Here is a 24,499-nt window from a genome sequence, read left to right as displayed (position 1 = left end):
GTGTGATTTGGACAGGCTGAGCAAGTGGGCATATGTGTGGCAGATGCAATATAATGTGGATAAATGTGAGGTTATCCACTTCACAGCAAAAATAGGAAAACAGATTATTATTTGAATGGGTGTGAATTGAGAGAGGTGGATACTCAACGAGACCTTGAAGTCCTTGTGCATCAGGCGCTGAAAGTAAGTGCGCAGGTACAGCAGGCAGTAAAGAAGGCAAATGGTATGTTGACCTTCATAGCGAGAGGATTTGAGTACAGGAATAAGGATATTTGGCTGGAATTATATAGGTGCTGGTGAGGCCACACCTGGAGTATCGTGAACAGTTTTGGTGTCCTTATTTGAGGAAGGATGTCCTTGCTATAGAAGGAGTGCAGTGAAGGTTTGCCAGGCTGATTCCTGGGATGGCAGGTCTGCCATATGAGGAGAGACTAAATTGGATAGTATTATCTTCATTGGAGTTTAGAACAGTGACAGGGGATCTCATAGAAACTTTAAAAATTCTAACAGGATTAGACAGGGTAGATTCAGAAAAAATGTTCCCGATGGTGGGAGAGTCCAGAACTAGGGGTCATAGTTTGAGGATAAGGGGTAAACCTTTAAGGACTGAGGTGAGGAGAAATGTCTTCACCCAGAGGGTGGTGAATGTGTGGAATTCACTACCACAGAAAGTAGTTGGGGCCAAAACATTGTCTGATTTCAGGAAGAAATTAGATATAGCTCTTGGGACTAAAGGGATATGGGGGGAAAGGTGGGATCAGGGTATTGAATTTGATGATCAATCATGATCATAATGAATGGCAGAGCAGGCTTGAAGGGCTGAAGAGCCTACTCCTGCTCTTATTTCCTATGCGTGTTTCTATTTAATTGGTCGATGCAAGTGTTTATACTCCACATGAGCTTCCTTCCAACACTACTTCATCTCACCCTACCAGCAATGCTCTTCTCCTTTGTGTGCTTATCTAACCCCCAAATCTATCTATGCCTCAACCACTCCATGGTGTAGCGAGTTCTACTTATTTCTAGCTCGCAAAGTAGCTAGAAAGGGCAAGTTATATTTATTTTGCAACATCAACAACCAGCCTCCCATCCATTGACTCTGTCTACACTTCCCGCTGCCTCGGCAAAGTAGCCAGCATAATTAAAGACCGCACGCACCCCAGACATTCTCTCTTCCACCTTCTTCCGTTGGGAAAAAGATACAAAAGTCTGAGGTCACATACCAACCGACTCAAGAACAGCTTCTTCCCTGCTGCTGTCAAACTTTTGAATGGACTAACCTTGCATTAAGCTGATCTTTCTCTAACCCCAGCTATGACTGTAACACTACATTCTGCACTCTCTTGTTTCCTTCTCTATGAATGGTGTGCTTTGTCTGTATAGCGCGCAAGAAACAATACTTTTCACTGTATGGTAATACAGGTGACAATAATAAATCAAATCAAAATCATTGCAGTTTTAATTCAAAAAGCAGAATTTATCTGAAAGAAATTCTGATTTTCCCCAAAGAAATAAACTTGGTGCAGGTACAAACTTATTATAATTAAAGGAATGAAGTTTGGACTGGAGTTAAATGGATCACTTTATCTTGGCTCCCATAGTGATGACACAATTCTCCCTCAGTGTACCCAGGCGCCGGAGTTTGGTGACTCGGGGATTTTCACAGTAACTTCACTGCAGTATATTCAATATCATCAAATAGTTACAGCAGAGAAAACCATTTGGCCTGTTATGTCTGTGCTAGCTCCCCAAAGGAACAATTCACCTAGTGTAGGGAGGTGGTGGCATGGTGGTATTGTCACTGCACTAGTAATCCAGAGACCCAGTGTAATGCTCTGGGGTCCAGGGTTCAAATGCCACCATGGCAGATGGTGAAATAAAAATCTGGAATTAAAAGTCTAATGATGACCAAGAAAGCATTGTTGTAAAAACCCTCATCTGGTTCACTGAAATCCTTTAGGGAAGGGAATCTGCCATCTTTACCTGGTCTGACCTACATGTGATTCCAGACCTACAGCAATGTAGGTCAGACCAGGTAAAGATGTCCTCTGAAGGGGCGGCACGGTAGCACAGTGGTTAGCACTGCTGCTTCACAGCTCCAGGGTCCCGGGTTCGATTCCCGGCTTGGGTCACTGTCTGTGTGGAGTTTGCACATTCTCCTCGTGTCTGCGTGGGTTTCCTCCGGGTGCTCCGGTTTCCTCCCACAGTCCAAAGATGTGCGGGTTAGGTTGATTGGCCAGGTTAAAAATTGCCCCTTAGAGTCCTGGATGTGTAGGTTAGTGGGTAAATATGTGGGCGTAGGGCCTGGGTGGGATTGTGGTCGGTGCAGACTCGATGGGCCGAATGGCCTCCTTCTGCACTGTAGGGTTTCTATGATTTCTATGATTTCTATGAAATGAGCTCAGTTCTCGGGCAAATTGGGATGGACAATGAATGCTGACCCAGCCAGTGATGTCCAAATCCAATTCATGGAAAAAGAACTCTCCCACCTTCTCCCCATAGCAGATACAGACTTGATGGGCCAAAGGATTCACTTTCTGTGCCATACTCCTTCTGATTCTAAATCAATCATTGGAACCAAGGACACTAATTAAAGAACATACAAATCAATTGTGGAAAGGAGTCTCTGAAATGTGGGAGGAAGCTGTAGAAATTCACATGCTCAGGGATGGTTGAGTGGATTCAGTACAAGAAAGGAGTTGTTAAGAGGAGAGGGGTAGCATGGTGGTGAGCACTGATGTCTCACAGCACCAGGGACTTGGGTTCGACTCCCAGCTTGGGTCACTGTCTGTGTGAAGTTTGCACATTCTCCTCATGTCTGCGTTGGTGTGCTCCAGTCTCTTCCCACAGTCTGAAAGAGGTGCTGGTTAGGTGGGTTGGCCATGCTAAATTCTTCCTCAGTGTACCCGAACAGGCACCGGAGTGTGGTGACTCGGGGATTTTCACAGTAACTTCACTGCAGTGTTAATATAAGCCTACTTGTGACTAACAAATAAACTTAAAATTATAAATGGATGGGCACACTTTAAAAATAATCCGTACAATCTGATAAGGTTGAATTTGACGAGTTGTCCCTGCTTATAAAGCTTAACCAGATGGAACAGAAACAACATACCAAAGTGAGGGACTCGCTGTCAGCCATGCTTCAGCTGGGGGGAGTTCAGTCCTCCAGGTTCTGCCGTTAGAAAAACAAAAGGAAAAGGAAATAATAATAAACTGCGACAGCGATCACGACTAGCGACAAGCAGAAAAGGTTGCAGTAACTGCGGAAAGTGGAGAGCATGTTATGAAGCAGGGCCCCTCCCCACACACACTGGCCCTTGCCTGGAACTCGCTGCTGCCCGCGGCCGCTTCCTGTTGCTAATCAGCTGCTTGTTGCTACACAACAGGACGCGGGCCGAGGTCGCTCATTGGCCAAGGACAGGCCAATTGGACAGAGAGCGAGCAAAGTGATTGGCCGACAGCGTAGCGTTGGACAAGAGAGCGGGCAGAATGATTGGTCCGCTGCTGGAACCGGAGTCCAGAGTTAGAGGGAAACTCCTCCAAAACTTTCCCAACTTTTTCCACCTTTTTCAAACATTCCAAACATGTTCAAACTTTCCAAACTTTTTCTAATTTTCCCCAACTTTCCCAAACTTTTTCCAGCTTTTTCAACTTTTTTCTAACATTCCAAACTTGTAACTTTTCCGAACTTTTTCAACCTTTTTCAAATATGCCAAATATGTTAAAACTTTCCAAACTTTTTCTAACTTTTTTCAACTTTTCCCAACTTTTCTAAACTTTTCCCAACTTTTTCAACCTTTTTCAAACATTCCAGACTTCTTGTAACTTTTCCCAACTTTTTCAACCTTTTTCAAACGTTCCAAACTTCTTGTAACTTTTCCCAACTTTTTCAATCTTTTTCAAACATTCCAAACTTGTTCAAACTTTGGACCCATGCAGTTGTGTCACCCCCTTTTCTTGTAGTTGTTTTCTTTTGGAATTAAGGCGTGAATTTAAAATTTAACTTAAAAATTCAAATGCAATGGGCTGCAACAAAAATAGAAAATGCTGGAAAATCTCAGCAGGTTTTAAGTTTAAAGTTTATTTGTTAGTGTCATGAGTAGGCTTACATTAACACTGCAATGAAGTTACTGTGAAAATCCCCTAGTTGCCACACTCCGGTGCCTGTTTGGGTACACTGAGGGAGAATTTAGCTGGGCCAATGCACCTAACAGGCATGTCTAATAAATAAACATTAAAATCCAGGCACCCATCAATGATATGTTAAATTTCAGCCCAATTAATTTCAATCCTGAGTGAAAAATTATCTGTAGATGTGTCCTGCCTTCTTTTGCTATTCATTCTGAGAATGTATGTTTCACCGGAAAGGCAGGTCCTGATCGTCCAAACAGGCCCTGACAAACTGGTGGCCTTTTTCATGAATTGCTGTCTCAGTTTGATACATCTGAGAGCTTACCAGGCCACACAAAAGGGCAGTTTAAGTTATTTTCTACATTTGGGCAGCATGGTGGCACAGTGGTTAGCACTGCTGCCTCACAGCGCCAGGGACCCAGGTTCAATTCCACTGTCTGTCTGTGAGGAGTTTGTACATTCTCCCCGTGTCTGCGTGGGTTTCGTCCAGGTGCTCTGATTTCCTCCCACAGTCCAAAAGACATTAAATTGCTTCTTAGTGATTTGATTTATTATTTTCACATGTATTGGGATACAGTGTTTCTTGTATGCTATACAGACAGAGCATACCATTCATAGAGTACATAGGGGAGAAGGAATAGAGAGGGTGCAGAATGTAATGCTACAGTCATAGCTAGGTTGCAGAGAAAGATCAGCTTAATATATGGTAGGTCCATTTAAAAGTCTGATGGCAGCAGGGAAGAAGCTGTTTTTGAGTCAGTTGGTACGTGCTCTCTTTTGTCCCTTTTTCCTGATGGAAGAAGGTGGAAGAGAGTGTGCTCGGGGGGTGCTTGGGGTCCTTGATTATGCTGGCTGCTTTGCCCAGGCAGTGGGTGTAGGTAGGGGGTTTAGCAAGGTGAATATGTGGGGTTAGGGCCTGGGGAAGATACTCTGATGGAGAGTCAGTGCAGACTTAATGAGCTGAATGGCCTCCTTCTGCACTGTAGTGATTCTCTGATCTTGGGATTTTAAATTGTCTTCATTCTGACTGATATGGACACCTCTGGAACTTGTAATTCAAAGAATGTCTATTTTGAACCAGTTTTTATATGTAAAAATGTGCATTTGTTTACATCTCATCAGAAAGATGGGTTGTGACAGGAAGAGCACCTCCTCAGAGGTATTAGACTCAATTTTGGATTCAAGTCTCTATAGTGAGATCGGACCGATAATATTCTCGCGCATAGACAAGATCGTTATCTACTGAGCCACAGGCAGGACCTTGGAATTCAGGCAATTGTTCCTTCTGGACATCTCATGCATCCTTGAAGCACTGTATCATGCAAGGTTTGTGAGCTAACTTTGTGACATTTTCTTTTTTTGTATTTCTTTATGGGTGTCGCTGGCGAGACCAGCGTTTATTGCCCATCCCTAATTGCATTTGAGACGATAGTCGTGAACTGCCTTCTTGTGCTGCTGCAGTCTATACGGTGTAGGTACACCCACAGTGCTGTTAGGAAGGATTTTGACCCAGCGACAGTGAAGGAACAGTGGTATATTTCAAGGATTATGGGTAGATGGCAAAAGAATGGGGATGAGAATCATATCAGCCATGATTGAATGGCAGAGCAGACTCGATGGGCCGAATGACCTAATTCTGCTCCTATATCTTATGGTCTTATATTCTTCTGTGACCAATGAATCACCTTCTGTGCAATCACTGCTTTGTAGGTAAAGAGCCCAGATTGTGCACAGCAAGATCCCAAAATCAGCCATGGGACAAATTACCCTCTGCTGATGGTGAATTTGGCTTTCATTTGCAGGATTAGTGCCACAGGACCCTTTACAACCATCAGATTCCGATTATATTTTTAAAGTTTTCGAGTTGGTGGCGACAGCAGTCGGCAGGGAGGGGCGGTGTTGCTGGAGTCGGGCGGGGGCGGTGTTGTTGGAGTCGGGCGGGAGGGGGCGGTGTTGCTGGAGTCGGGCGGGAGGGGGCGGTGTTGCTGGAGTCGGGCGGGAGGGGGTGATGTTGTTGGAGTCGGGCGGGAGGGGGCGGTGTTGCCGGAGTTGGGCGGGAGGGGGCGGTGTTGCCGGAGTTGGGCGGGAGGGGGCGGTGTTGCCGGAGTTGGGCGGGAGGGGGCGGTGTTGCCGGAGTTGGGCGGGAGGGGGCGGTGTTGCTGGAGTCGGCCCTAGGTCCAGTCGTAGCTCGGGGGTCGGAGTGAAGCGAGCAGCAGCCGGGGAGCCGGCCAGCACTGAGCCCGAGGATGGGAGGCTCCCAGAGCAGTGGCAACGAGGGTTACCATGTGTATGGGGTGGGTATCCTGGGGAAGGGACGGTGCGGCGCGGTGGATGTCCCCTCGGGTTGGGTCCCGGTAAATCAGTCAGTCCTGTCCGGCTGTAGGTGCAAGGCCCCCCCGGGCACACTCCCAGCCTTTACCCCGGAGTCTGGAGGCTGATAGCTGGGCGGGAGGGACTGAGTTGTCCCCAGTTACCAAACGCAGTAAGTTATCCCCATTCCCCTATTGCCTAACATTGGGGAAAACTTTAAAAATTATGATATTATTTCATCAATTTTAATTCTTCCCTTTGATGAATTTTCGCCTAAAAATTAAACTTTCCAATTCGCTAAAAGTTGAAAAATAACAAAACTTGAGGATATAAAAGATATTTTCACCCCCAACCCCGAGAGTAAAGGCATTTATCTAACAAACCTGGCTGATACAGATTGTGTAAATATTTCACTTGTTTAGCTTTTAGTTAAATGAAGATTTTTAAAAAATATATAAAAATCAATAATTTAACAGGTCGGTGTTTGGGCAAATCTTTAGTGTTTGATCATTTTTTAAAAGAAGGGTGAATGAAATATCTGCAGACTCCAGTGCTGATGTCTGGAGGTCTTGCTGATGTGGCACCTTTGCTAAAGGCAGAGGAGTTTAAATCAGGTAACTATCGGGAAGTTCGTCTGACTTAAGTTGTGTGTGAAATTTTTGAATCCATAACTCAAGAAGCCTCATACCTATTTTGGAAATAGATGTATGAAGCTACTCCACACCAATTTCTTAAAGGAAAAGTTGTGCTTGGCAAACAAGCCTGGTTGAGATGTGTGTTTCAATAGTGGATGAAATGCACTCTGTGTTGTATGTGTGTGGGTTTCAGAAAGCAACAAGAGGCGTGTTGGAAAAATTCAGGTGTATGTTCTCAAATGGTGTAAAGTATTCTGGATAGAAGATTGCTTAATGACAGGAAGCTGAATTAATAAATGAGTTTTGCTGTGCAGGGTGTTTCCCAGGGCTGACGAATTGAAACAGCTTAAGGAATGGATAAGGTTTAAGCTTGCTGTCTAATGAAATCATAGCCTGTTACATAACTTTTAAAATGTTTCCTGATCTCCTGCCTGACAGTTCAGAAAGGGTGGCGCAGTGGTTAGCACTCCTGCCTCACAGCATTGGACCTGGGTTCAATTCCTGGCTTGGGTCACTCGGTTCTGTGTGGAGTTTGCACGTTCTCCCGGTGTCTGCATGAGTTTCCCCCAGCTGCTCTGGCTTCCTCCCACAGTCCAAAAGACGTGCTGGTTAGGTGCATTGGCCATGATAAATTTTCCCTCAGTGTACCCAAACAAGTGCCGGAGTGTGGCGACTAGGGATTTTCACTACAGTGCAGTGTTAATGTAACCCTACTTGTGAAAGACTTGCATTTATATAGCGAGCGCCAGATTTTTCAAAGTGCTTTTGAATTTTAGTAACTGTTCTAAGGTAGGAAAAGCAGCAGCCAATTTGTGTACAGCAAGCTCCCATCAAACAGCAGTGTGAAAATGGTCAGATAATTCAGTCAATATTTGCTGGGACACCCCCTACTCTTTGAAATAGCGTAAGAAGTCTGACAACACCAGGTTAAAGCCCAACAGGTTTATTTGGTAGCAAAAGCCACTAGCTTTCGGAGCGCTGCTCCTTCGTCAGGTGAGTGGGAGTTCTGTTCACAAACGGCATATAAAGACACAAACTCAATTTACAAAATAATGGTTGGAATGCGAGTCTTTACAGGTAATCAAGTCTTAAAGGTACAGACAATGTGAGTGGAGAGAGCATTAAGCACAGGTTCAAGAGATGTGTATTGTCTCCAGACAGGACAGTTAGTGAGATTTTGCAAGCCCAGGCAGGTCATGGGGGTTACAGATAGTGTGACATGAACCCAAGATCCCAGTTGAGGCTGTCCTCATGCGTGTGGAACTTGGCTATCAGTCTCTGCTCAGCGACTCTGTGCTGTCGTGAAGGCCGCCTTGAAATAGCACCATGGGATCTTTTACATCCATGCTAGCCCCTCTGTTTAACATTTCATCCGATCGGCAGCACCTCTGACTGACAATGCAGCACTCCCTCAGTGCTGCTCCGAGTGTCAGCATCCATTTTTGGGCTCAAGGCTTGGAGTGGCTCTTGCAGCCGGAACTTTGATACCAAAAGGCGAGAGTGTTACCAATAGCGCCACAGCGAACATAAAGTTGAGAACACATTGCTCCATCGCACCCTCTTCCTGGACCAAGTTTTTCGGGATCAGTGGGAGGAGATCTCATTTCCATAAACATGCAGGCATCTCCATCACTTTAGAGGGAACACTGGTTGATTTGATTTATTATTGTCACATGTATTAGCATACAGTGAAAAGTATTGTTTCTTGCGCGCTATACAGACAAAACATACCGTTCATAGAGAAGGAAAGGAGAGAGTGCAGAATGTAGTGTTACAGTCATAGCTAGGGTGTGGAGAAAGATCAACTAAATGCGAGGTAGGTCCATTCAAAATTCTAGTGGCAGCAGGAAAGAAGCTGCTCTTGAGTCGGTTGGTATGCGTCCGCAGACTTCTATCTTTTTCCTGATGGAAGAAGGTGGAAGAGTGTATGTCCGGGGTGCATGGGATCCTTCATCATGATTTTTTGAGGCAGCGGGAAGTGTAGACAATGGCGATGGATGGGAGGCTGGTTTGTGTGATGGACTGGGCTCCATTCACGACCCTTTGTAGTTTATTGCGGTCTTGAGCAGAGCAGGAGTCAAACCAAGCTGTGATACAACCAGAAAGAATGCTTTCTATGGTGCAACTCTAAAAGTTGGTGAGATTTGTAGCTGACATGCCAAATTTCCTTAGTCTTCTGAGAAAGTAGAGGCGTTGATGGGCTTTCTTAACTATAGTCTCAGCATGGGGGGACCAGGACAGGTTGTTGATGATCTGGACACCTAAAACTTGAAGCTCACTATCCTTTCTACTTCGTCCCCATTGATATAGACAGGGGCATGTTCTCCTTTACGCTTCCTCTAGTCGATGACAATTTCCTTCGTTTTGTTGACATTGAGAGAGATTATTGTTGCCGCACCAGTTCACCAGATTCTCTATCTCATTCCTGTACTCTGTCTCATCATTGTTTGAGATCTGACCCACTACGGTGGTGTCGTCAGCAAACTTGAAAATCGCATTGGAGGGGAAATTGCTGCACAGTCATAGGTGTATAAGGAGTACAGTAGGGGGCTGAGAACACAGCCTTATGGGGCACTGGTGTTAAGGATGTTCGTGGAGGAGGTGTTGCCTATCCTTACTGATTGTGGTTTGTGAGTTAGGAAGTTCAGGATCCAGTCACAGAGGGAGGTGCCGAGCCCCAGACCACAGAGTTTGGGGATGAGTTTCATGGGAACAATAGTGTTGAAGGCTGAGCTATTGTCAATAAATAGGAGTCTGACATAGGTGTTCTTGTTATCTGGGTGTTCCAGGATTGAGTGCAGGGCCAGGGAAATGGCGTCTGCTGAGGACCTGTTGCGGCGGTAGGCAAACTGTAGTGGATCCAGGCTGTCCGGGAGGCTGGAATTGATTTGTGCCATGACTAACCTTTCCAAGCACTTCATAATGATGGATGTCAGAGCCACCGGACGATCGTCATTGAGGTACATTGCTTGGCTTTTCTTAGGTACTGGGATGATGGTCGTCTTCTTGAAGCAGATAGGGACCTCAGATTGTTGTAAAGAGAGGTTGAAGATGTCTGTGAATACCCCCGCCAGCTAATTCGCGCAGGATCTGAGTGCTCGTCTGGGTACCTCATCCTGGCCAGTCGCTTTCCATGGGTTGACCTTCGAGAAAGCTGCTCTGGCATCTGCAATGGTGACCTCAGATACAGGTTCATCCAAGGCTTCCAGGGTGGAGGGCATGCTCTCGCTGACCTCTTGCTCAAAACGGCATAGAATGCATCGAGCTCATCAGGGAGGAGTGCGTTGGAGTTGACGATTTTACATGCCTTCATCTTGTAGCCTGTTATGTCTTGCAGACCTTGCCATAGCCGGCGGGGGTCTGTGTGGCTAGCCTGGGACTCTAGCTTGGTCCGGTATTGTCTTTTGGCATCTTTGATGGATCTCCTTAGGTCATATCTGGCTTTCTTGTATAGGTCAGGGTTGCCTGACTTGAACGCCTCAGATCTGGACTTCAGCAAGCAGTGGATATCCCTGTTCATCTGTGGTTTCTGGTTGGGGAACACACGGATTTGCTTCTTTGGCACACAGTCTTCTACACACTTATTAATGAAGTCTGTTACCGTAGTGACGCACTCGTTCAGGCTGGTTGCAGAGTTTTTAAATACTGACCAGTCCACTGACTCCAAGCAGCCCCGTAGGAGATCATCTGATTCCTCAGACCAACATTGCACGACTCTCTTTGATGGATTCTCCCGCTTCAGTTTTTGCTTGTAAGCTGGGAGCAGGGGCACAGCCTTGTGGTCTGATTTGCCAAAGTGTGGGCGGGTGATAGAGCGGTAGGCATGTTTCATATTTGTGTAGGATGTTTGGGCCTCTGGTGGAACAGGACACGTGTTGGTGGGAACTTGGTAGTGCGCTCTTGAGCTTGGCCTGATTGAAGTCCCCGGTCACGATGAACAAGGCCTCGGGATGTTTCGTCTCAAGGCTATTCGTAGTGGTGTATATTTCGTCCAGCGCGATCTTCACTTCCACCTGGGGTAGGATGTAAACTGCCATCAGGATAATGGAGGTGAACTCCAGTGGAAGGTAGTAGGGATGGCATTTTAGCATCAGGTATTCTAGGTCAGGGGAGCAGAAAGTTGCCAGTGTTGCTGCGTCTAGGCACCACGAGGTTTTGATTCGGAAGCCTCGTGCCTGTGATTCCAGTATCTGTATTCAAAATGGAATAAGCAGTGTGGAGCCAAGTCACGGAGGGTAAGAAAGTTCTCAATTTATCTCCTATCCACCCTGATTTCACTTTACCCTATTTGGGATCAACTCGGTGTCTACTACGTCGTCTTAGGAAGTTTCAAACTTTGGATTAAGAAGAAAATGGTAGAGTTCCTGCTCCTGACTGTAAGTGTGTATGCGGATTGCATTGGAGGCCAGTACTGTGCTTGGTCAGTGACTCTCCACAGTTGTGACCTTAGTGTCACGTTTGACCCTGAGATGTAGCTTCCGACCACATATCTGTGACCCACATCACTAAAGTCACCTATTTCCACCTCGATAACATCACATGACTTTGCCCCTGCTGCAACTCATCTGCTAAAACCTTCATCCATGCCTTTGTTGCCTCCAGACTTGCTAGTTCCAATACATCCCACATTCTATCCTCCGTAAACCGAATGTCATCCATACTCTGCTTACACTCAGGCCTGGTCACCTTTCACCCCCTGTGCTCGCTGCCCTACGTTGGCTGTTGCTTAAGCAACACATCATTTTAAAGTTCTCATTCTTGAATTTTCCTCCCGGGTGCCTCAGCTTCTCTAATTCTCACCTCTTGAGCATCCCAATTTTCGTTGCTCCGACATGTCTTCAGTTGTCAAGGTCCAATGCTCTGGAATTCCCTCCGTAAATCTCTCCATGTCTTTGCTCCTTTAAAACAATGCTTCTGATTCTGTGGTGTTATTGGCTATCTGCCACACTGTCTCCTTATGTGGCTGGGTGTTAATGTTTGCTTCATGTTGTTATGGTTCAGGTCAGAAACTCCAAAGTGTTTAATGAAGCCCGCCTGAATCATAAGTTTTGCATCTTGAATTTGGCTAGGATAAGCATGAGATGTTCCACTTCAAGTATGATTCAGATGACCCACTAGGGAGCTTTTATCAAACAAAGTTTATTTAAGAATATGGTTAACATTTATAGTAAGAAAATTAGCAAGAACTTCATCAATAACAAACAAGAAACAAAATAGCCACTATAATGTATAACTCTTGATGAATATCTCTAATATGTTCTAATTAAAACCAAAATCCAATAAACAAAACCCTTTAAACAAGTTTATCACTACACAGGCTAAAGCTCACTTATTACTGGAATTCAGTTCCCTGGGTTGAATGCTGATTTCAAATGATCTTGAAAACTCAGCAGCTTGTAGTTTTCAAAACACCAAAACATAGATTCTTTACTGCAGGATGGCAAACAAGATGTACTTTCAGTTAACTGGTAAAACTTTCAAAATTGGAACAGAGAGAGACTTTTTTCATCTATGCTTCTAACACTGCAGCCAAAAACAAAATTAATTACAGCCCTTGTCACATGACCGGCACCACAGTTTTTCTTTCTTTGTCCTCTCACATCTTCCATAACTTTATTGATGATCGAGAGCAGACTGATGGGCGGTAATTGGCTGGTTGGATTTGACATGTTTTTTGTGTACGGGACATACCTGGGCAATTTTCCACATTGCTGGATGCATGTCAGTGTTGTAGCTGTACTGGAATAGCTTTGCTAGGAATACTACTAACTCTGGAGCACAAGTCTACAGTATATAACAAACACCGATAGTTACCTTAATTGGCAGTCGGAGATTAGGAGTTCAGAGTCCAGGAGCTACATTTCCCAGTGGGCCTCGGGTCTTTTGTGTATACTTCAGCTGGGAAGGGGTTGCACATGCACAGTTTGGGTTTTTCTGTGCTCTGTACGTTTCCTACGCTTGGGAGGGGCAGCATATACGCAGTTAGTGTTTTAGTTTCATTCTTTAGGCTGGGAACCAGCCTTGCATGTTTGCACAGAATAAAAGGGGAAAAAGTGAAACAGCATGGAATGCAAGTCAGGTGGCGTGGAACCGGAGGGCCCTTAGGTGGAAGGTGTCCCAAGGAGCAGGATCTGAGGAAGGGGGAGGTGGAGAAGGTCCCAAACCAGGGAATGGGACAGAAAGAGATCCCGGAACTAAAGTTAAAATAAAGGAGCAGAGAACTAGGCACCATGTTGAAAGAGAGAGAGCTGCAAGTAGCGTCTCAAAGCAAAGAGGGTCTGAGGGTAGCCCAGAAAATCCCAAATGATTCTGATGTGAGCCATAGGGACAAAGTTACCCTTTTGGAGTGGTGCTGTTCTGTTTGGCACAGCCTAAGATCTGAAAGTATGCTTGGAAGATGAAGCTTGATCCAGGGGAAAGGAATCTCAAGGTGAGATTGAAATCCTGGAGGTGGATCTTCGTTGAAGCCAAATGGGAGTGATTTGTGGAGAGAATTCCATGGTGAATTCTTCATATATGGAGATTGCAAATCCTTGTGAGAAAGATAGAGTTTCCGTGAGATGAGATGACTCATGATGTGACGAGGGTCTGGATGGGTTGTTGAGAACCCCATCGAATCTGATTTGGTCGCATCTGTCATTTACTTTGGAATGTGGTGTGTCTGATTGCAGTTCATCAGTTGGTTCACATAAACCACATACCTACCCTGAAGATTAGAGTATAAGGTAGATATGGTGAATTGTTTTATCTTTCTGAATTTGTATGTGTCTGTGAATGGATAGCTAGATTGAAGGAATAGTGAATATCTGAATCATTTTCTTGTGTTTATATTGTGATCTTTCCAATCTTTCTGTCTTCTGTAAAATAGTTCATTTTTCTTATTTTAATTTTTTTTTGTTTAAAGTTCATTAGCAGACTCCTGTCAATTTGTTCAGTAACTTTCCACCATGGTTGGGGAAAAAAGGTTACGATCTGCCAAGCCAGTTTTCACTCTGGGATCTGACTTGTGCGGTATTAACATCAGCTGGGATCATAACAAGTACTGTTGCTGGGGTGTTGCCTTTCAGCCCTTTCTTCATGTGGGGGTGCCGAGTTGCCTGAAGACTGGCCTCTCTGATACTGGGGATCTCGGGAGGAAACTGAGCCGGATCATCCACTTGGCATTTCTGGCTGAAGGTGGTTGTGAATGTTTCAGCCTTTTGTGCCGACATGCTGAGCTCCCCCATCATTGAGGACGGGGCTGCTTGTGGCTTAATTGCCCATCATCGTTCACAGTTGTGGCAGAACTGCGGGACTTTGATTTGATCTGTTGGTTGTGGGTTTGCTTAGTGTTCTCACACATGCTGTCTCCACTATTTAGTGTGCATGTGGCCTTCTCAAGTCAGGACCTAATTTTTAGATGTGTCTCGCGCTGCTTCTGGCATTCTTCTCATTTCCTTGAGTATAGACATAAGAAAGATAGATCAGAGTACAGTATAAATGGTGAGATGCTAGGGTGTGGAGATGCCAGCGTTGGACTGGGGTGAACACAGTAAGAGTTTTAACAACACCAGGTTAAAGTCCAACAGGTTTATTTGGTAGCAAATACCATTAGCTTTCGGAGCGCTGCTCCTTCGTCAGATGGAGTGGAAATGTGCTCTCAAACAGGGCATAGAGACACAAAATCAAGTTCTTGGATCTTGGTCTTGATTTTGTGTCTCTGTGCCCTGTTTGAGAGCACATTTCCACTCCATCTGACGAAGGAGCAGTGCTCCGAAAGCTAATGGTATTTGCTACCAAATAAACCTGTTGGACTTGAACCTGGTGTTGTTAAAACTCTTACTGAGATGCTAGGGAACAGAGAGATTTATGGATCTATGTACAGAAACCACTAAATACTTGTGGATAGAAAGCGATGAGTACGACCTTCAGTTCTGGGCACCACTGTTCAGGAAGGAAGTGTTGGCTTGTACAGGGTATAATATAGATGCACCAGAACAACAACGAGGCTAAAAGGACTACATTATGAGGAAAGGTTGCTGGTTGTCTTGTAGTCCCTGGTGTATCTAAGATTAAAGGGTGATCTAGTTGAGGTATTTGAAGCAATTTTTAAAAGCGGCATCTCGGCCTTTTGGCTAAGATGCAAATGAGCTCAAGTCTTGGAGGAGGAACCTCCTCCTTCTCCAATCAGCTTGGCTCATGTAGATCAGGCCCAGGACAGGGTGATTTTGGTCGCTCGCCCTGTCTTGTCAGCCTGGATCTGAAATGTCTCAGCTTGTTGAGATTCTGAATTGGATTTGATTTGATTGAATTGGAAAAGTATTTAAAAAAAATTTATGAGGACTAAAGGAGCTAATAGGGTAGACAGCGAGAAGCTTGTTTCTGGTGGAGGAGTCTGGAACAATGGGGTTTAAGCTGAAAATTAGAGCTAATCTATTCGGAGTCGATGTCTGGAAACATTTCTTCATGTAGCAAAGGGCAGGGGAAATCAGAAACTCCCCCCCCCCCAATCCCTCTGAAAAGCTGTGGAGACTGGTGGTCAATTGAAAATTTCAAAATGGCAATTGATTGATTCTGGTTAGAGAATCGCCCTCTCCCGCCCGCCTGAATCCAGGCTTTGCTGCGTGTGTTTTACTCTTTCACCTTTTGTTGCAGATACAAGACAACTCCCCGGCCCAGATTGCAGGCTTGGAACCATTCTTTGACTTCATTCTCGCTATAGGAAACACCAGGCTGGTAAGTCTTGCTTGTGTAAGAGGTATTCACGGCAACATTTCAGTTAATTTTGGGTTTACCAGAAACTTTTTAAACACAGATACCGTCTATCCTTGCTGTCATTCGACATGTTGGGTGAATTGTATTTTATCTACTGCTACCCAATAAGATTCTTCTTCGGCGATACTGTTAAGATATTGTCCTATATTCAATAAAAGCAAATTACTGCGGATGCTGCAATCTGAAACCAAAAGAGAGAATGCTGGAAAATCTCAGCAGGTCTGGCAGCATCTGTAAGGAGAGAAAAGAGCTGACGTTTCGAGTCCAGATGACCCTTTGTCAAAGCTAAAAGGCAGAGAAAGTGGGAGATATTTATACTGCAGGGTGAGGGAATGAAAGATGAGTCATAGCCACAGCTTCTCTCCCATTTGGCCATTCGCACCCTTTATTCTCTCTATGGGCTGCCATTAGCAGCCTTTCCCCTGGTTTCTGTGGCTATGACTCATCTTCCATTCCCTCGCCCTGCAGTATAAATATCTCCCACTTTCTAAACCTCTTGGCTTTGACAAAGGGTCACCTGGACTCGAAACAGCAGCTCTTTTCTCTCCTTACAGATGCTACCAGACCGGCTGAGATTTTCCAGCATTTTCGCTTTTGGTTATTGTCCTATATTGTTCCCTTTACTGCCGCTATCATCAGTAACCACCAACTATCCCGTGACACCAAAATGGTGACACCAGATACAACCTGTATTTGCGGGAGAAAAGAATCTATAATTCAGCCTATGAGTATTCGAGTGAACATTTTACGCACCTAACTTTGCTAGTGACACTGATGTGGAAGGTTTCCTTTGATAACAAGGCACTGCATTTAGTGTATTTTACCTCTGCTATGATAGGGTGACACGGTGGCACTGCTGCCTCACAGCGCCAGGGACCCAGGTTCAATTCCTATCTGTACGGAGTCTGCACATTCTCCCCGAGTCTGCGTGGGTTTCCTCCGGGTGCTCCGGTTTCCTTCCACAGTCCAAAGATGTGCAGGTTAGGTGGATTGGCTGTGCTAAATTGCCCCTTAGTGTCAGGGGGATTGGCAGGTAAATATGTGGGGTTACAGGAATAGGGCCTGGGTGGGATTGTCTTCAGTGTGGACTCAATGGGCCGAATGGCCTCCTTCTGCACTGTAGGGATTCTATGAAATGCTGGTCTTACCAGTGGCCACATCCTGTAAAAGAATAAAGAGAAAATATTGCTAATTATTTGTGGTAACATGGGTGCTGTAGCTTGCAAATAAAAATTCCGCTTTCTGTTTGAGAGAACACTTCGATGGCAGGAAGGAAGGCTTTGAATCGTGGTCTTTCCACAAGGCCATGAAACAATTATAGATTAGGGGGATGATTCAGTCCAGGCATCCAGTCCCCCTAAAAACACCCTGTTACAAACTCCAGCTGGTTCCTGAATGATTCTTGGATTCTCATAACTCTAGCTCTTTTTTTGGCAATCTTTTTAAAATTCCATTAGCATTTTTTCTTGCCTGTTAAATGTTCAAACCGGTGTGTGGGGGCAGCCATGCTGCGACCTGTAATGTGCTGCACAGGGTACAATCGGCCACACACAAGAATGTTCCCGTTAAGCTGAGTGTGCCCATCTTAAAGGGACCCCACAGTGCAACAAGCTGGTCGTGTGCAGCAAGCGAGTTTAAAGGGACTATTGTCTATGATCCTTTACCCTACTCAATTTAATCTGAAGTAAATTTTCCATAGAGCTCTCACTCTTGTATATCTCCCCAGTGGCACAGTGGTTAACACTGCTGCCTCACAGCGCCAGGGATCTGGCGATTCCCGGCTTGGGCCATTATCTGTGTGGGAGTTTGCACATTCTCCCCATGTCTGCTTGGGCTTCCTCCGCGTGCTCCGGTTTCCTCCCACAGTCCAAAGATGTGCGGGTTAGGTGGATTGGCCATGCTAAATTGCCCCTCAGTGTCAGGGGAACTAGCTCGGGTAAATACATGGGGTGATGGGGATAGGGCCTGGGTGGGATTGTGGTTGGTGCCGACTCGATGGGCCAAATGGCCACCTTCGGCACTGTAGCATTCTGTGATTCTATAAGATCACTTTTCCGAATTGTCCTATGGAGCCAAAATCTATCCAGTCTTTCCTCCTGCCTGAGAATCAGCCTTGCGGCACTGTAGTGTGACAATGTTTTAATGTCTACTTTGTGTCTGTCAGAATAGAATAATACTGAGCAGGAGGAGCATTAATCAGTTAGAGAATCAAGGGTTATTGGGATAAGATGGGAAAGTGTTGCTGAAGATTATTTCAGATCAGCTACGATGTCTTTGAATGGCGGAGCAGAACTGATGGGCCAAATGGCCTACTCCTGTTCCAATGCTTTAGGCCATTTGGCCCGCTATGCCTGTGCTAGCTCTTTGAAAGAGCTATCCAGTTAACAGTGCTCCCTCATTCTTTCCTTGTTACCATGCACATTTCTGCTATCCAATCCTTTGTGATATTTACCATTGAATCGGATTCCTTTGCCCTTTCAGGCTCTGTGTTCCAGGTCATGACAACTCTGTCATTTTGTTTTGAAAGAAGTTTCTCCTTTTCTTCCCCCTTCCCCGTTCTATACATCTTAAAGCTGCTTAACATTGAACAAATGTCGAATTCTTCGAGTAATCGAAACTCACTTTCCCAGCCTATATAAATGGGATCATGAACGATTAGACATTATTCGAACTGAAATATTGCTGATAATGACCCACTTCCCACATCTGTGCAATGAGCTGCTTCTTAGCTATTACTATTCAGGTGTAGTTTAACCAGGCCTTGGGTAGCTGTAGCATGACTTTGATCCCCTTGTATTTGAATTATCAAAATATTATATAAAAAGAAAATTCTGGAAAAGCCTAGCAAGTCTGGCAACACCTGTGGAGAGAGGAACAGAGTTAATGTTCTGAGTCTGCATGATTCCTCTTCCGAACTGATGATGAACTCGAAACGTTAACTCTGTTTCTCTGTCCGCAGATGTTGCCAGACCTGCTGAGCTTTTCAAGCACTTCTGTTTTATATTTTACTTCTATTCCTCTGGATAAAAGGCCAGCGTTCCGTTAGCCTTTTTCTTTTATTTACGATATCAATTCACCTACAGTGTCCTGAAGAAAACCCGTTCAACTTTGCGATGAATCAACTAAAAAGTAGTTTAAAAAAATATATATATACTTTTCAATTCCCAGAATAAGGACAATGACACTTTTAAGGACCTGCTGGTTGTCAACGTGGAGAAGCCAGTGAAGCTGGAAGTGTACAACATGAAAGCGGCAAGGGTCCGGGAGGTGGAAGTTGTCCCCAATAACATGTGGGGTGGACAGGGCCTGCTGGGAGCCAGTGTTCGCTTCTGCAGCTTTGAAGGTGCGCACGAACATATCTGGCACGTGCTGGTGAGTTACCCCAATTCTCTGTTTAAATGGAACTTGGTAGTGCCAAAGGGCAAAAGCAGTGACTAAATTGTTATAAACGAGGCAGATTTATAAAGCTTAATCATTTGATTTGATTCATTATTGTCACTTGTATTTGTATACAGTGAAAAGCATTGTTTCTTGCGCGCTGTACGGACAAAGCATACCGTTCATAGAGAAGGAAAGGAGGGGGCAGAATGTAGTGTTACAGTCATAGCTAGGGTGTAATATAAGATGGGTCCATTCAAAAGTCTGATGGCAGCAGGGAAGAAGCCGTTCTTGAGTCGGGTCGGTACGTGACCTCGGACTTCTGTATCATTTTCCCGACGGAAGAAGGTGGAAGAAACTACGTCCGGGATGCATGGGGTCCTTAATTATCCTGGCTGCTTTTCCGAGGCAGCGGGAAGTGTAGACAGAGCCAATGGATGGGAGGCTGGTTTGAGTGATGGACTGGGTTTCGTTCACGACCTTTTGTAGTTTCTTGCGGTCTTGGCCAGAGCAGGAGCCATACCAAGCTGTGATACATCCAGAAAGAATGCTTTCTATGGTGCATCTGTAAAAGTTGGTGTGAGTCGTAGCAGCCATTCCGAATTTCCTTAGCCTCCTGAGAAAGTAGAGGCATTGGTGGGCTTTCTTAACCATAGCGTCAGCATGGAGGGACCGGGGCAGGTTGTTGGTGATCTAGATACCTAGAAACGTGAAGCTCTCGACCATTTCCACTTCATCCTCGTTAATAAGGAATAACTATTTGAGCATCAACTGCTCCAGTGCTCTCCTGGCTGGATTCTGTTCTCCCTCTTAAGTTTGAACTCACTGAATTACATTAACTCCCGTATAATAACAAAAAAGTGCTGGAAATGCTCACCAGGTCTGGTAGCATCTGTGGGAGAGAGCAAGTCCAATACAACTCCTCTTCGAAACTGACAAGAGTCATTTAGACTCAACACTAACTGTTTCTCTCTCCACAGATGCTGCCAAACCTGAGTTTTTCCAGCATTTTCTGCCAAAGGTTGGTATCTCCATACTGCAGGCCACTAGGACAAAGTTATCCTTTTGGAGAAGTAGTGTTCGGCTCGACGCAGTCAAAACTCAGCAGGTCTGGTAGCATCTGTGGACAGAGAAACAGAGTTAAAATCACGATTGTGAGTTGGCGCTTGAGTGCGTGCTTAAGCATCCAGGGGAGTGGAATCTTGGGAGAGGACATTGAAACCCTGTGAGGTGGGCCATTGTTATGCCGCCAAGTCTGGTAATTGAAGAGGGCTCAGAAGAAGTCCTGAAGATCTCAGAAGGTTGGTGACTCTGTGTCACAGTCCTTTGGTGCAAAGGTATGCCTTTGGAGCACTGGCTTTCTGCTCGGCCCAGCTGAAGAGTTGAAGGTGTGTTTGTGAATTGATGCTTGAATACAGACTCAGGAGTCCAAGGGAACAGAATTTTGGGAGATGAGATTGAAAGAAACCTTGTGAGGTAGGAGATTATTGATGTCGTCTGAGTTGGAGCAACCTTTGGAGAGAATTCCTCGGTTATACTTTTGAAGGTGAGGACTGGAATTTGCATGAGAGGGACGAAGGGCGGAATTTTCCCGTCCCACCTGCCACAGGAATCGTAGTGCACGGGACATGCAAGGTCCATTGACCTCGGGCGGGATTTTCCAGTTTTGGGTTGAGTGCAGCTGCAAAATCCCGCCCAAGGTTTCAGTGAGATTGGTTGACTCAGTGTTACTGGTATCTCGGTGGGTTGTTGAGAAACCCATGGACTCTGTCTTGGTTGCATCTGCCATTTATTGTGCTGTCTGTTTTTAACCACAGTTTGCCTGTTGAATCAAATATATCTCATACCTCCTATACCTGATTGTCAGAGTATAAATGGTATGGTAAATTTATTTTTGTTTGTTCAACCTCCATGGAATCTTCCACTGAGCAAGAGTTTTGAATCTCAAACATTGTCTACTTGGAACAAAAGGTTATTGGTTGTGAGTCTGGTTTAGAACTGTAATAGTGCCAATAAATAAAGCATGCATTTGCGGGGTGAAAAATTGAGGCTAGCGCAAGTATAATATGACACGGCTGAAAAGAAACCAATCTGAAACTTGTACACCAAGTCAGTGCAAAAATACAGAAACTAGAAGCAGGAGGAGGCCATTTGGCCCCTCGTGCCTGCTCCATTCATTTTGATCATGGCTGATCACCGAATTCAATATCCTGATCCCCCATCCCCCCCATATCCCTTGATCCCTTTAGCCCCAAGAGCTATATCTAATTCCTTCTTAGAATCTCTCAATGTTTTGGACTCAACTACTTTCTGTGGTAGTGAATTCAACACAATCCCCTCCAGGTGAAGAAATTTCTCCTCACCTCAGTTCTAAAAGGTTCCTTATCCTCAAACTATGACCCCTAATTCTGGACTCCCCCCACCATCAGGAACATTCTTTCTGAATCTACCCTGTCTAACCCTGTTAGAATTTTATAAGTTTCTATGGGCTGTTGTAGGCTGCAAAGAGACATAGATAGGATGCAAAACTGGGCTGAAAAATGGCAAATGGAGTTTAACCCTGATAAATGTGAGGTGATTCATTTTGGTAGGACTAATTTAAATGTGGATTACAGGGTCAAAGGTAGGGTTGTGAAGACTGTGGAGGAACAGAGAGATCTTGGGGTCCATATCCACAGATCTCTAAGGGTTGCCACTCAAGTGGATAGAGCTGTGAAGAAGGCCTATAGTGTGTTAGCTTTTATTAACAGGGGGTTGGAGTTTAAGAGCCGTGGGGTTATGCTGCAACTGTACAGGACCTTGGTGAGACCACATTTGGAATATTGTGTGCAGTTCTGGTCACCTCACTATAAGAAGGATGTGGAAGCGCTGGAAAGAGTGCAGAGGAGATTTACCAGGATGCTGCCTGGTTTGGAGGGTAGGTCTTATGAGGAAAGGTTGAGGGAGCTAGGGCTGTTCTCTCTGGAGCGGAGGAGGCTGAGGGGAGACTTAATAGAGGTTTATAAAATGATGAAGGGGATAGATAGAGTGAACGTTCAAAGACTATTTCCTCGGGTGGATGGAGCTATTACAAGGGGGCATAACTATAGGGTTCGTGGTGGGAGATATAGGAAGGATATCAGAGGTAGGTTCTTTACGCAGAGAGTGGTTGGGGTGTGGAATGGACTGCCTGCAGTGATAGTGGAATCAGACACTTTAGGAACATTTAAGCGGTTATTGGATAGGCACATGGAGCACACCAGGATGATAGGGAGTGGGATAGCTTGATCTTGGTTTCAGATAAAGCTTGGCACAACATCGTGGGCCGAAGGGCCTGTTCTGTGCTGTACTGTTCTATGTTCTATGGGATCCCCTATCACTCTAAACTCCAGTGAATATAATCCTAACTCTCCCCATAATGACAGACCTGCCATCCCAGGAATCAGCCTGGTAAACCTTCGCTGCTCTCCCTCTAGAGCAAGGGACGTGACATTTGGTGCTGGAAAAACAGGATAGTTTTATAAGCTGGTTCAACTTGTATGCCGAGATGTCCGAAAGTGGCAGTGGATCAATGTTTTTATTGAAATCATAGAAACCCCACAGTGCAGAAAGAGGCCATCTGGCCCATCGAGTCTGCACCGACCACAATCCCACCCAGGCCCTACCCCCTTATCCCTAAACATTTACCTGCTAATCCCTTTAACCTATGCATCTCAGGACACTAAGGGGCAATTTTAGCATGGCCAATCCACCTAACCCGCACATCTTTAGACTGTGGGAGGAAACCGGAGCACCCGGAGGAAACCCACGCAGACACGAGGAGAATGTGCAAACTCCACACAGACAGTGACCCAAGCCGGGAATCGAACCCAGGTCCCTGGAGCTGTGAAGCAGCAGTGCTAACCACTGTGCTACCGTGCCGCCCCTTTTCTTTATGAAATATTGGAGGTTGAATCCATGATTGTATTGGGGATTTACAAGAAGGAGCTCAAATGTGACTGACCATCATTGCTGCTGCTTGTGTGATTCTGAGCCAGAGTTCAAAGTTAAAGGTTTTTGTTTTACTGATTAGTGTTTCTGTCCTCGTTCTGTGAAAATATGATTAAATCTGCATTTATTTTCTTTGGTACGGGTTGGTGTTTTAACTTGAGCTAAGTTTTGTCACACTTGCCAACAAAGCAAACATCAAAAACGCGCTTCACCCTCGCACACCTCTTTTCTTCTCCAACAGGATGTTGAACCAAATTCGCCGGCAGCCCTGGCAGGTCTCAGGCCGCAAACCGACTATATTATAGGCGCCGATCAAGTGCTGCAAGAGGTAACAAACTCTCAGGGTACGTTTACGACATGGTCTGAGGCTGGTAGCTCTGGTTCGGGCTCCAACCAGACAAGTAGCATAAAATACATTGCTTCTGCCTGAATTCAGAATGGGTACATGGGATGGCACAGTGGTTAGCACTGTTGCCTCACAGCACCAGGGACCAGGTTTCAATTCCCGGCTTGGGTTACTGTCTGTGCAGCGTCTGCACGTTCTCCCGTGTCTGCGTGGGTTTCCTCCGGGTGCTCCGGTTTCCTCCCACAGTCCGAAAGACGTGCTGGTTAGGTACATTGGCCGTGCTAAATTCTCCCTCAGTGTACCCGAACAGGTGCCGGAGTGTGACGACTAGGGGATTTTCACAGTAACTTCATTGCAGTGTTACTGTAAGCCTACTTGTGACACTGGTAAAATAAACTTTTATGTGCGTGTGGAGTGCTCTCCCAGCAGAGCTGATGGAGTACTTTTGAAGTGAAGGGGAATGCGGGAGCCAGTTTGTGCACAGCAAGATACCACAAGTACAATGAGATAAATCACAAGGCAGTCTGATAGCGATGTTGGTTGAAGGTAAATATTTTACTGGAAACTGGGAGAACAACCCCCCCCCCCCGCCCCCCGCCCTCAAAGTGGAGCCATGGGATAATTTACATCAGACGGAGAGGACAGACTTGGTTTACTGTGTCGAAAGAAAGACCGCACCTTTGACAGTGCAGCACTCGCGTGTTACTGTTTTGAACAATCAGCCCAGTCCTCGGTCTCTTGAGTGGGACTTGATTTCACAACATTCAGAAGCAGAAGTGAGAGTGCAACCACCAAGCTGTACCTGACTTTTAAATTAAAAATGACCTGTGGCGGATGGAGAGTTTCCAACAGGTGATGGGGCATAAAGAAAGAAATAAAGGGAGCTTCTTAGAAAGGCACAGTGATAATCAAGGGAAATTTTAATCTGCATACCGACTGGAAACCCATAAATTAATTCATAGAATGTTTTTGC

At 45.3% G+C, this 24,499-nt stretch overlaps 2 protein-coding genes across 2 annotated transcripts in view; one reads left to right on the top strand and one right to left on the bottom strand.

The window, feature by feature from the left end:
- The window catches only part of ttc21a (tetratricopeptide repeat domain 21A), a 113,869-nt gene extending 110,727 nt beyond the window's left edge, over positions 1-3,142 (bottom strand). The window contains exon 1 of the mRNA XM_078229672.1: positions 3,116-3,142. Within this exon, the coding sequence (XP_078085798.1) occupies positions 3,116-3,142 (27 nt within the window). The remainder of the gene's footprint in view (positions 1-3,115) is intronic.
- A 3,150-nt stretch (positions 3,143-6,292) lies between these two features.
- Positions 6,293-24,499, top strand: part of gorasp1b (golgi reassembly stacking protein 1b) — a 41,814-nt gene continuing 23,607 nt past the window's right edge. The window contains exons 1-4 of the mRNA XM_078231679.1: positions 6,293-6,428; positions 15,714-15,794; positions 19,002-19,205; positions 23,422-23,508. Of these exons, the coding sequence (XP_078087805.1) occupies positions 6,381-6,428; positions 15,714-15,794; positions 19,002-19,205; positions 23,422-23,508 (420 nt within the window). The 5' untranslated portion in view covers positions 6,293-6,380. The remainder of the gene's footprint in view (positions 6,429-15,713; positions 15,795-19,001; positions 19,206-23,421; positions 23,509-24,499) is intronic.

Source organism: Mustelus asterias, chromosome 2 (genome assembly GCF_964213995.1).
Source record: "Mustelus asterias chromosome 2, sMusAst1.hap1.1, whole genome shotgun sequence".
Lineage (NCBI taxonomy): Eukaryota > Metazoa > Chordata > Chondrichthyes > Carcharhiniformes > Triakidae > Mustelus > Mustelus asterias.
The sequence above is the reverse complement of the archived record's forward strand: the minus strand, read 5'-3'. Positions and strand labels throughout refer to the sequence as shown.